The 13,235-nt window shown below is 34.1% G+C and overlaps 1 protein-coding gene across 3 annotated transcripts in view; it reads left to right on the top strand.

Annotated features, from left to right (window-relative positions):
* Positions 1-13,235, top strand: part of LOC136027015 (protein slit-like) — a 303,464-nt gene that overhangs the window by 223,934 nt on the left and 66,295 nt on the right. For all 3 annotated transcript variants that reach the window (XM_065703919.1, XM_065703918.1, XM_065703917.1), the window contains exon 16: positions 7,126-7,272. In XM_065703919.1, the coding sequence (XP_065559991.1) occupies positions 7,126-7,272 (147 nt within the window). The remainder of the gene's footprint in view (positions 1-7,125; positions 7,273-13,235) is intronic.

The raw sequence follows: 13,235 nt of genomic DNA, 5'->3' as shown, positions 1-13,235 counted from the left end.
ACCTGCTACATAACCATTTTTTTAAGCCAAGTAAATTGGCTTAATTTTGTAATTAAGTAATTAATTAAGTAATTAATTAATTAACTAATTTTGTAATTAAGTTTATTGGCTCAATTTAATAATTAATTTTAATTATTGTAAATTTGAAGTTCAGCCTGGATGGACATAATGCAGCCTTGTTATGATAATTTGTTTTTAATAATTTTGCTTAAGTGATATTCTTCTTAGTTTGTTTTTTACTCCTTTTTTCCGAGGTTTAGCTCCAGTTCATTTTCCATAAAGCATCGCAAAACCAAGAGTGAAGTTTTTCCACCGTAATTTAGCTTTTCCCCTTTGCCTTTTATGATAGTGGGATACCTCTACTGCAGAGCCGATAGCGGAGCATTTCTACTATATACTCAATATTGAAGACGGCAATTCAGTTTCGAAAATATTAACATATTTGTATTCACTTAAAATGATAAATTCGGTAAATGATTCTCTGCTGATGTCTTCTTTAATACTACTATATAATTATCTAGGCAGTTCATAGACGATATTGCCTTTCCATTTATGAACAAGGCCGTATCCACGGGGGAGGGGGCTCATGTTATGAACGCCCCTGACGAAACTTTAGTCCGAATCTTAAAAACCCAATAAAAAAGCATATAAACAAATTTTTGATGCGTTTTTAAATTTTTTGTAACCCTCCCCCCAAGGAAAATACCCCCTCCCCCCGAACAAAAATTCTGGATGGTCTTTTGTTATAAATATACTGAAATAAAAATATATAAGCTATGGGTCAAACTTTTAATTAAGCTATTGGAAATATATATATATATATATATATATATATATATATATATATATATATATATATATATATATATATATATATATATATATATACATATATATATATATATATATATATATATATATATATATATGTATATATATATATATATATATATATATATATATATATATATATATATATATATATATATATATGTATATCTATATATATATATATATATATATATATATATATATATATATATATATATATATATATATATATATATATATATATATATATATATTATATATGTATATATATATATATATATATATATATATATATATATATATATATATATATATATATATATATATATATATATATATATATATATGTATATATATATATATATATATATATATATATGTATATATATATATATATATATATATATATATATATATATATATATATATATATATATATATATATATATATATATATATATGGAAAAGCTCGAAAATTTTAGTTTCACATCCGCAAAGCCTTTATCCACGAAAAAGAAAACATCTCTTTATGTTATTGTATGTTTTAGCATATAAAGTGGTAAACAGCAACTTCAGTCCTTGTTTGTGTATATTAAACGAAAGCAGGTCTGGAAATTAAAAAAAAGCTGTTTTATAGAAGATATTAAGGTCCTCCCCCTAAAAATGGGAAGATTCGTCGGAATTTATCTCTTGAAAAATACAGCCGCTTAAATACTGCAGGGGTTCCGCACCCCTCTTCAGTAGCACCTTGAGATGGACGCAATATTCACATTTTGATTTTGATTTTCTTCCGATTTTGATCATTTTTAGGTCTGACTTTTGTTGTCAGCCACCATTGCTATTTACTAAAGCATGTCCTCGTAGTAACTGAAACCCAAAAAAAAAGGAAGACAAACTGCAAAACGGTCAAAATCAGAATTTTTCAATATCATTTTTCATTACTTATCATTATCATTTATTGTTTTTGTCACTATCGTTTAATCAGTCTTGTCTCATTAGCCTCGTTTTACATTAACATAATAATCAAACAGTTCGTGGTAACGAACTGTAGTAAGGAGCGACCCGGCTCAATAGTAGCCAAAACTCTAAAGGATGGAATTTTGATACCAATAGTTACATCAAAAGAATCGCATTTTAATGCTGATTTTAAATATATAAGTTTCATCAATATTACCTCTTACCCATCAAAAGTTACGAGCCTGAAAAAATTTGCCTCATTTTAGAAAATAGGGGGAAACACCCCCTAAAAGTCATACAATCTTAACGAAGATCACACCATCAGATTCAGCGTATCAGAGAACCTTGTTGTAGAAGTTTCAAGCTCCTATCTACAAAAATGTGGAATTTCGCATTTTTTGCCAGAAGACAAATCACGGATGCGTGTTTATTTGTTTTTTTGTTTGTTTTTTTCCCCAGGGGTGATCGTATCGACTCGGTGGTCCTAGAATGTCGCAAGAGGGCTCATTCTAACGGAAAATTAAAAGTTCTAGTCCCTTTTTAAGTGACAAAAAAATTGGAGGGCACCTAGGCCCTCTCCCATGCTCATTTTCCCCCAAAGTCACCGGATCGAAATTCTGAGATAGCCATTTTATTCACCATAGTCGAAAAACCTAATAACTATGTCTTCGGGGATGACTTACTCCCCCACAGTCCCCGTGATTCTTAAAATCTTCCGATTAAAACTATGAGAAAGCCATTTAGCCAAAAAAAATTAATATGCAAATTTCGTTTTAATGATTGATGTGCGGAGAGCCAAGATCAAAACATGCATTAATTCAAAAACATCCAGAAATTAGATAAAAAAACAGGTTTTTTAAATGAAAGTAAGGAGCGACATTAAAGCTTAGCCTAAAACGAACAGAAATTACTCCGTATATGAAAGGGGCTTTTTCTCCTCAATGCATCGCTCTTTACGCAGAAGTTTTTTACTGTTTTAAAAAGTAGAGTTAAGAGAAAGAGTCAAACCTTAGCGTAAAGAGCGGGGCGTTGAGGAGAAAAAGCCCCTTTCATATACGGAGTAATTTCTGTTCGTTTTAAGTTTTAATGTCGCTCCTTACTTTCATTTAAAAAAAACTGTTTTTTTATTTAATCTGTACCAAAAGTCGTCCAAGATCAACTCCTGAAACAGGAGGAATTATTTGCGCTCAAAAACTGAAAACAAAAACAAATCAAGCTTGTGCAAACATAGTGCTAACGGCATAGCCTATCAACACTGCCGCATTAAGTAGCCGCAGTACTTCCGCTCCTATATTAAGGGCTTAAGGTCCTTTAGCTGTCTTTAAAAACATCCCTGCTTTTTTGATAAAAACAATCTCACAGAAAAGACAGTTCCTGCCGATGTCAACAAAATAAATACTGAATGAAGATAAAGCTTTATTTATAACAAGCAGAAATACAAACTTTTCTTCCTCTCAACAAGGACATTAGGGTCCTTAAATCTAAAACGCCGGGAACAATTCCAAAAGTTTGTCCTTAAATTGAAAGTAATGAACTGGAAGTTAATGTGGTCCAATGCTCTGCGATAAAACGAAAGAGAAAAGTTACTATCCCATTTAGAGCAATTTTATTCAATAACGAGAAAGGCTTTTTATCTGTCCTGTCTTTTTATAATTTTGATTCTTATTTTTTTATTATAACTTTGTCATTTAAGATGTACATTTTGCTCCATACCTTTATTAGCTATTTCAGTTACAAATTGGTATTTAATTTTCGTTTTTTTTTATTAAAAGTAATCAATTTTCTTCAGAAATATAATTTTTTTTAGAGTATTGTTTTCACTCACTGCTACCGCTCAAATGCGAAAAGTTAGATACCAGGGGCTTCAGATGTTGGAGGGAGCTAAAAATTATCAGCTCTGAAATAAATTCAGACCTTTTTTAGCCCTCAAAACATGAAAAATAATAAGAGGAACTAAGAAAAGGAACCACACGAATACAAAAAATTGTTTTCTGTATACTACGGCTGTAGTATGGAACTATTCTATAATTTAATGATCTTAATGAAATTGTAAACATTTTTTTATTGTTTCTTATATAATACTAGTTATTGCATGTAATAATAATCATTACAATATTAATAATAATTCTGACTTGCTATAAAGTAATACATATAGTTCGCTATCTACTAATGAGTTGCAGCAATGCACTATAGGGCTCAGAATTCGATTCATGTGATGAACGTCTCCGTAAGAATCCAACAAGAAGAAGAAGAAGTAAATTCAAAATATTTTGTAAATAATACATTTCTGAGAATTTCTATGTGAAATATATTTCTCAAAATAAGAAAAATAATAAGAGGAACTAAGTAAAGGGAACCACGTGAAGACCAAATAATTGTTTGCTATCTAATATGGTCGTAGAATGGAATTATTTTATAGTTTAATGATAATAATTAAATTGTAAACATTTTGTTATTATTTCTTATATAATACTAAATTATTGTATATAATAGTAATAATTACAATATAAATAATAATGCTCAATTGGTATAAATTATTACACATTATTAGGTAATAATTCGCTATTTAATAATAATTATTACTTGTAAAAATAATTCTAACTATGCTATTATAATGTTTTTTCATTTCATAATAATCATTTGCTATATATTAATAATTAAATTCTGATTGTATTGTTGCCCAATGCCCAAAATTTTTTCTTTGTTTATGAAAAAAATACTGTGCTGTTGAAACCAAACGGGAATACGAAAATTATCCGGCTTTAAATAGTTTTAAACAAGAATAAAAAGAAGAACTAAGAAAAGGGTTCTAATAATTCACAGGAAAAATTGCAGCCTATTTTGCTGCGCTAAGAGAGCTGCTTTTTGCCTGCATAATTAGCGAGGAATCTTAAACCCGCAATCAAAAGAAGAACGATTGCAGAATTAAACCAATGAGAAAAACTTGGGCTGAAAATTAGCAAAACAAAATAAGAAAATACACACTGAAATCCAAAAACTTAAACTCCATATCGTGGATGACGCAATAGTTTTCGCAATTTTACTTATCGAGGCGGATCGATTGTTCCTATGAGGTAAGCCTCGTCACCAGCAATGTCAACCATTTTCAGGAGCTTCTTTAGGATTTCCCTGCATCTCGTACGAGGTTTGCCTCCTCAGGTGCGACCAACCGTATTATACTGGGTTGAAGTTGACCGTAATTTGAGTTGGAACTTCCGTTGGTGTTGAGATTAGGTTCCCAAAACAGATGAGGGCTCTTTGGGTAGTCTGAATTGAAAATGGCACTTGATGTCAAGACCTAGTGGTCTTCTGTTACTCACAAATTTTTCACATCAAAGCCCCTCGATTCAATGGAGTTATTTCGGCTGACAGATATCTATCATATACAATATGGTGGATTGGAGGAGCAATGTCTCGGCAGCATAGAGTCAGACTAAGCTAACAGATGAGTTGTATGTGCGCATCTTAGTGTGCCGAACTGCATTGAGTCTTCAACTACATAGAGCATTCTGCCAACTGCATTGAGTCTTCCAGTGACAGAAGAAGCTTTCGTAATTCGGCTGGTCAGTTCTGCTTCCGCGGAGCCATTATTCATATTCACGGAATTAAGATAGGCAAAGTTAGTGACTCTTTTAACATGGACTCCATAAACTGTAATGAAGTCGGGGACGTAACCGGGCCTGATGGTTTGACTGTTTTGACAGTTGAAAAAATCATAACTTCCCAAACTACGACTGCTACTACTACTAACAACTCACTGCAGCACCAAGTTGCCAGAGGCCAACATAGCTACGCACGCCCTTCCTCCTTCCCAATTCCATTTAAAGCCTCCCTCTTTACACCTAGAAGTTCCAATCTCCCTTAAATCCTTCCTTACGACCTCTAAATCATCAACACCTGTAAAAAATCCATATAAGTCCCATGTAACTATCTGGATGTAATACCCAGATATAACTATCTAAACATCCATGTAACTTCCAGAATGTAATGTTCCGAATTTGACAGAAATAATTCAATTACTTATTTAACCTAGTTTTTTTTTGGCTACTTTCAGGATTAGACATACTTAACTCTATTGTACATTGTTTTCTGCTTTATTTTGGTCACTCTCTTGATTATTAAGGAATTATCATCAGTTCTACTGTATATCTGGTTTGTATAAATTGATATAAGATGACCTTCGTCACAAAAACTAACCAATGGAATGAAAGCACACTTTTGTATAAATCATATATCTTTGAAAGTATAGGAGGCTAATCTTTATTTTTCTCTTTGCGTATACCTCTTAACCATGAAAGGACGCCACTATAGAATGACTATCGTTACTTGACTTACAATTGTAACCTAGTTCACTTTTGATCAGAAAAAAAAAAAAATTATATTGGTAAGTTGGTTTAACATTTGTTCCCTAATATAATGGTTCTTTCGCACTACACCATAAAACCTTATCAATCTTGCATCACTAAAGACGCTATGTAATCTTATGGAGCAAATTTAATTTTACATACGTCACGATATTTACGTGACGTAATTGCCGTCACGGCATTAAATATAAAATTTTACGTCAAGGCATTTTGATTGGCATGATATTTTTTGTTGTTGTTGTTCAATTTTTGTTATTATTTTTTTTCCTTCAGTCCATTATATTCTCTTTTCCATTTCCTTTATTTATTCTTTTTGCTATGTATCTTAACGAATGATTGTCTCTTGATATAGTCAGTAAAAGCGTTGTTTTGTTATTGTTGTTTTCTTTTCTCTCCTTCCCCCTCCCTTTTTTTCTCTTCTTGTGCTTCTGTTTGATTTTAGTGATATTCTTTAATGTAATGTTTAGTCTCCCACTCTCACAGGCCAATGAACCTTTTTTTTTGGGGGGGGGGGGTCTAAAGCTTAGTATTTCTTCTGTTTTCTGTAAATGAATTAATTTATTTATTGATTGACGTAAGTCTTTGTTACGTTACTGAGAAATCAACAAGGTAGCAACAAAATGGAATTCGTGGATGAGCAATTAACAAAATAAATAAGATTTTTCTAGAAAGCCTTTCACGCTTGATCATAGCGTCGATCTCCCTCTCCATTCCATATTTTAAGTTTTTTTTTTTTTATATATAGTCTGCCTATGACTCTGATGATTTTAAATGACGGTTATGATGGTTCTATGTATTTTCAAGTCAGCCAACTGTAAAAGGACTTGTTTAAGCGTGAAATACTTTAACCTTCGGTATTGTGACTTAACCATGTAGTACAGAAAGTTGCGTTTAAAATAAAATTCTGGGAATACATATTTTATGGTACATATTATTTTTTATGTTTTTTTCTGATTAGCAAACTCTGTTTTAGGTTACTTCCTGGCAATGAAATAACTCGAATTCGAGCTAATGGTTATTTCAAGTCCTTGCCCAGTCTTACTAAATTAGACTTGCGACGAAATATGATAAATGTTATTGAGCCAATGGCGTTTGACGGAGCAGTAGCTTTGCTTGAAATGTAAGATTTTTTTGTTGTTCGTTTTTCTTAGCTTTAGATTAGTCAATCTTGTAGGTATTTTATCTTGTAGGTATACCAATCTTGCAGGTATTTATATTATCAAACTTGTAGGTATTTTTTTGCCTCCGATAGAAATACAAATATAGAAAAGTAAGTAGGTAAATGGGATATGGTAAATGAGTAAGTAGGTAATGGGATATAGTGCCCTTTTTTTCGCAATAATAAATCACCTGGTACGATATCTCAAAGATTTGAGACAATATTTGAAGCGTTAGGCTAAAAAAGAATCCAAAAATATATAATTGTTTTTTAAAAGACGTATACATGAGATTATACAATACTACTACTACGAATAACTCACTACTATTGAGTTAATACTAGTGAGTTATTAGTAGTATAATAACTGCTAATAACTCACTGCAGCACCAAGCCGCCTGAGGCCAACACAGCTACGCACGCTCCTCCTCCAACCTAATCTATACTTATCATTTATTCTTGGTTATCATTTTCTGCATTGTACCCTTTATGTAATGCCCTGTTTACGATAATTTTCCTTTGAGCTAATTTTTTCAAGTAGTAACAATCCTTAACTACTTCTAGGGGGAGTCACAAATTAGGTCTATAGAGGGGAGCCAGCGTCCCTCCACAGAAAATCCCCCCACGGAAATTTCCCCCGGAAAAGTTCAAACTTTTATAAAAGAGTTTATATGAAATAAAAACTTTTACTTTTATGAAGTTTGAAAATCGATTGCATAATCTTACAAGACAAAAGTCAAGAAATTAATCAGAAAAAAAAAAAAACAAAAAAAAACTCTTCAATCTTCAAATGCACAAGAAATTTAGAAATCTTTTTTTCTCCATGCCACTCAGACATCAAAGCGCTGCATAAGAACATGCCGTGAATAGTTACAAGATATATCAAAACCTTGTTACGACAGGGCAAGCAAAGCCAAGGTGAAAACCCTGGCCAGAAAAAGAACGGGCTCTATTCATATTATTTGGCCAACGTTTATTCTAAAGATGTAAATAGAGGGTAACCGTGAGTGTGGACTTACGTCAACCGCCCCCCCCTAAAATCGTATTTTGATGATCGTCTTCCTTTTTTCATAAAGGTTGGTTACCTGTGTTGACTAATTCCCCGCCCCTTTTAGAAATAAACTTCAAGGAGTATAACTAAAGCTATAAATATTGTAAAGTCAAAATTGACGCAGCTCATAAGCTAACTATATGGGGAAAGCAAATATAAAAGGGGGATACTTTGGGGCTACCCCCGATATTCCCAGATTTACTGTTTTCCCCTTTTTTTGTAAAAATTATCTGTTAGTAGCGGCTCTTAACAAATGTTCGACAACTTCAGGCGGCTCCTGAAACAGAGGTGAATCGATTATTTACATTTATGGCTTCTCAATTCCAATGGAAGAAGTAAATTGCCCTAAATGTATTTGGACCTTACCTAAAAACTGTAACTACCTACTAACTCCTAACAGCTAACCGTAGCACTAGGCCGCCTGAGGCCTACACAGCTATGTACTCTCCTCCTCTATTCCTGCCGACATGGGGGTTAAAATCTCCTAATAAAAACCCCATATTTCTACCTGGGACCCTGTCCATTTGCTTCTGTACCTCTAAATAAAATCCATCTTATTCACTAGTATATCCGTCAGCCGGTTCCAAAGGGGCATATAAAACTATAACTGATACCCTGAACTTTGTACTCATAAAATGAGCTATTATTATTCTATTATTAATACCTTCCCAGCCTAAACAATACTTAGCAGCTTCCTTATTCATCACGAGCCCTGCTCCCTGTCTATGTACCCCATCTTTCCTGCCGAAGTAAAAAATTCCATATCGCCTAATTTCATGCTTCCTACCCCGGGGATATGAGTTTCTGAAACTCCTAATAAGTCCAGTTCGAATCGTCTGAATTAGTCAGTCAAAATGTTGATACGATAGTTATTTTTTAACATCGTAACATTCCAAGTTTCAGTTTTCATATTCTTTAAATCATTAAAATTATTTCGGGCTCAGGAAATGCAATGGCTCCGGATACTATTGCAGGGCGGGGACCAACACATCTTCGCAAATCTACATTGAAGCGCTTAAGCCAGCTAAGTACCGGGCAGCAAGAAGTCCGTGGAATTTCCAGCATGAATGGAGGCTTTGTGCAATCCTGGGCCCACCTTGGTCACAACGTTGTTTTCAGCGCTTATCGATTTTCTTCTATCAACAAGAGTCGAAATCCAGCTCAGACACTCTCAAGCCTATTACCCTACACTCATTATATATTCATGCCTACAAATATTATGCTACTACGAGGAGGCAACCCATAAAAGATACTAGCTAGGAAGAGGTTTTTTAGCCCGAAAACGCCCATTAAAACAGTTCAAGCCCAGAAGAATTACCCATTAATCAAAATCCTGTGCGAATGCTGCTTCCTTTACTAGGCTATAACTTCCTCGAATGGCGCCACTCCTAAAGTGGGGATAGTTGACCTCAAGGTCCCCCGTCTTGCAGGTACCCTGAAGGTTCGAAGCTGCCATTTGCAGAGGCCGTTGTTTATAGATCTGGGTCTTACGCCCTGCCGCAGTTATCCTCCTATAGAGAATCCTCCTGCGATGGTGTTCTGCATTACCATGTAATTTAACCCATTACTGGAAAAAGGTTTGTAACTCACAGGATGTGTGCACACACCGGTGGGCCCTGTTAATTGTACATTGGAGAGGCCTTCTTTCTCCTCCACCTGTATTTACGGTCTCGGTTGAGGGTGCCCCAGTTTTTATTATGGGCCCTCAAGGACTAGGTCCCTCCATAGTCTGTGCCTCCTATGGTCTGTGCCTCCTAGTTTCAAAATCGGCTACATACTTATTTTTTTTTTCTTAACTGGCATATTGACATTCATGGCCATTAAAACGATCTAAAAAGGCCACAACTTTAAGGAAGAATTTGTATTTTTCCCATGTTGGTTGTATCGAGCCTATGCTGACGCAATGACATCAAGAAGAGGCTCACATTGTCTGTGGTTACAAGAAAAGTGACAATGAGAATCAATATATACAACCCTGTCGCATAGCCATGCTGGGGCCCGGCCTCAAAACCAGCCACATAGTATTTTTTCTTCTTAAAACTGTTGAATTGACATTTCTGGCCACAAAACGATCTAAATAGGTCACAACTTTAAGAAATTCTTATTTTTCCCAGGGTTGCTGTATCGAACCTGTGGTGAAGTCATGACATCAAGAAAAGGCTCAAATTGTCTGCGGTTAGAAGACAAGCGACAATAAGAATTCATACATAAAAGCCTGCCTCATGCGGATTGCCGGGGCCTGGTGGCGAAGCCGCCATGCTCCCGGTACTATACATATAACTAAAATGAAGCTTTCTTCCACTAAAGAAAGAGCTAAAATTCAAACAGAGAAAAATTCAACTGAAAGATGAAAACATTTTATACTAGGTCTACTACTACTAGAAGCAGCTCAAACGTTTAAAATAAAGTTTTAAATAAAAAAAAAATCAAGTTGACGTACGAAAAATGAAACTATGCGCAATATGCGCCAAAAAGACAAAAAAAGCGCAAAAACTATTAATATTAAATTTTGAATACAGTTTACTTTTTAATAGAATAGTTGTGTACCAAGAGTAATATTATCCTCTGTATCCATTGCAATGTATAAATTGGAATGTCCGGATTTTATCATTCCTCCTTTTTTTGTTGAAACTCCCTGTTCTCGGTAGCTCTTAGCGAAACATGGCCAACCAAAATTAATTCCTATGCACTATCCGGATAGGGAGCTTTTTGGCTCTTGAATCTGTATTTTAAAGTTGTTTTTCACTCGTTTTAAAACATAATGATCAAATTTATTTTTCAATTCAGAAGACTGGTAAACCATAGAAGTGGGTTTTGTTGGTATAATACTGACATATTTCCTGGATCACATGAGGAACCCCTTACAAATTGACGACTTATTATAGTGACGTTTGCAAGAGGGTCTCGGGGGTCTGGCCCCCTGAATTCCTAAACTTCCCTGAATCTCTTGACAAATTTTATTTGAACTATCAAATAAGGTTTGTTTTTTATTATTTTACTCCCTCCAGGTCTTGAGGGAAATTCCTGCACACGACCCTGCCTTACCAGTCTTTCATCAACGCCAAATAGTACCTTCTGTAGATTCCGTTAGCTTTTTCTTCCCCTGTGAGTTTCTCTTATACATTATAGCATTTATATGCACATATTTCCTTCCCTTTAAGTTTCTCTTAGACGCATTACGTTTATCTTTTATTAATCTAGATCTTTAAGATGAATCTTCGCCATTCATCTCAACCGAGGAACCTTCCCACTTCGATTACATTGAGGAAAACTAGATCAAGTGTGTTTTATAACGACTAGATAAAGCTCAGTACTGCCGGAAGACAATATTATTAATATTATATTATATTATTAATTAATATAATATAATATTATATTAATTAATATTATATTATAAATATTATCGAATGACAGCGACCAAACGGCATCGCTTAACGGATTCGGCCAAAGAATTTTAAATGTTTCTAGAAGTTTTCTGGAAAAGAATTTATTGGATTGTCTAAAGACAGATGTTAAAAGTGCAGTTTTACATTGTTAATAAGAAACTAGTAATATTTATGCAAATTCGTAATTAGGAAACGGTTATTTATTTTATTCACAGTTTTTTGGCTAGGGAAACGAGTATTCTAACTCTGATTTGAAACGGGTGTGCACCGAATATTCACTATTTTGAATACTCCATTTTTTAGCTACATTCTTCAAATTGCAAATCTGAATTTGAAGTTTTGAAAATTGTGCTGCAGAAGCAAAGTTCAGCTGTAATAGTTTTACTTTCTGCCCACCTGTGAAGTCATAATTTCGTTTTCGGTAAGACTGGGAGTTACTGTTGGTCGGAAAAAACGCGCATTTTTTTTTTTTAATCATCATCCACATCCTGTGACAGGTTATAGATTTAACAAACCACTCTGAATTCTGGCTGGCTCGTCTAATTGGAAACAAAATTCGGTTCAAGTTATCCTAAGGAAGCTCTAAAAAAAGGAGATTTTTTGAATATCTGTTTAAAAAGACTTTCAATTGCATACTTTATCTAAAAAATGAGGAATCTAGTTTATTTAAACACAATTCTGCCGGCTGAAGAAACAAATTTTTCCACCACTAATTGAAACAGTAGCGGATCGAATATTCGCCCGTACCCTGGGCGAATATTCGCACCCTGACTTTTCTTTTCTTCAGGCGATGTAAAATATGGTTGCAGAAGTGAAGTCCGACTCCTTTTAAACATAACTTAAACCTAGGGTTGATAGGAAAAAGATTGTTCAATTTAAATAATAAATTAAAACTACACCCAATTACAATTCTGTGGTTATTTCGGAAATTAGGTGGATCTTAGATGGCGCAAATGTTTAGCCATAATAGGATAATAGATGTATCAATTATCTAAGTCCTTGGAGCTAATGGGTCTTTGGGGCCTGAGCCTCGATCCATTTTTATGGCGCTGCCCCAATATTAAATTAAGATTAAGTCGTTCTTCCTTAAACTAAACTATCTTACGCTCCACTTCTTACCTTATGTTTCATTTGCTTCTTTATCAAAACTGTAATTTCGCCAGATTCACCAACCGTAGATTTAATTCTATCGCATGCAGAGATTTGCAAAAAAAAGAAAAAGAAAAAAGGGGCTCTTCGAAAATCCGCGCAACATCTGTCGGCAAGACCAAGCTATCCACACATCGGTTCTTGTTAATTAATCGAAACACACTAGGAATTACGCTTAGGTTAGATCTCAGAAAACCAGTTTCATAGCAACAAAGACAAGTGACAGGTGATAAAATGCATTGGACTTGTATAATTTGGGCTATGTATTTGGACATTAAGGAGTGGGGGTTAGGTTAGGTTAGGGACGCTGTCTAAATACATTATCCCCCCTCCCCTTCTCC

The sequence above is a fragment of the Artemia franciscana genome, chromosome 5, assembly GCF_032884065.1.
Source record: "Artemia franciscana chromosome 5, ASM3288406v1, whole genome shotgun sequence".
NCBI lineage: Eukaryota > Metazoa > Arthropoda > Branchiopoda > Anostraca > Artemiidae > Artemia > Artemia franciscana.
The sequence above is the reverse complement of the archived record's forward strand: the minus strand, read 5'-3'. Positions and strand labels throughout refer to the sequence as shown.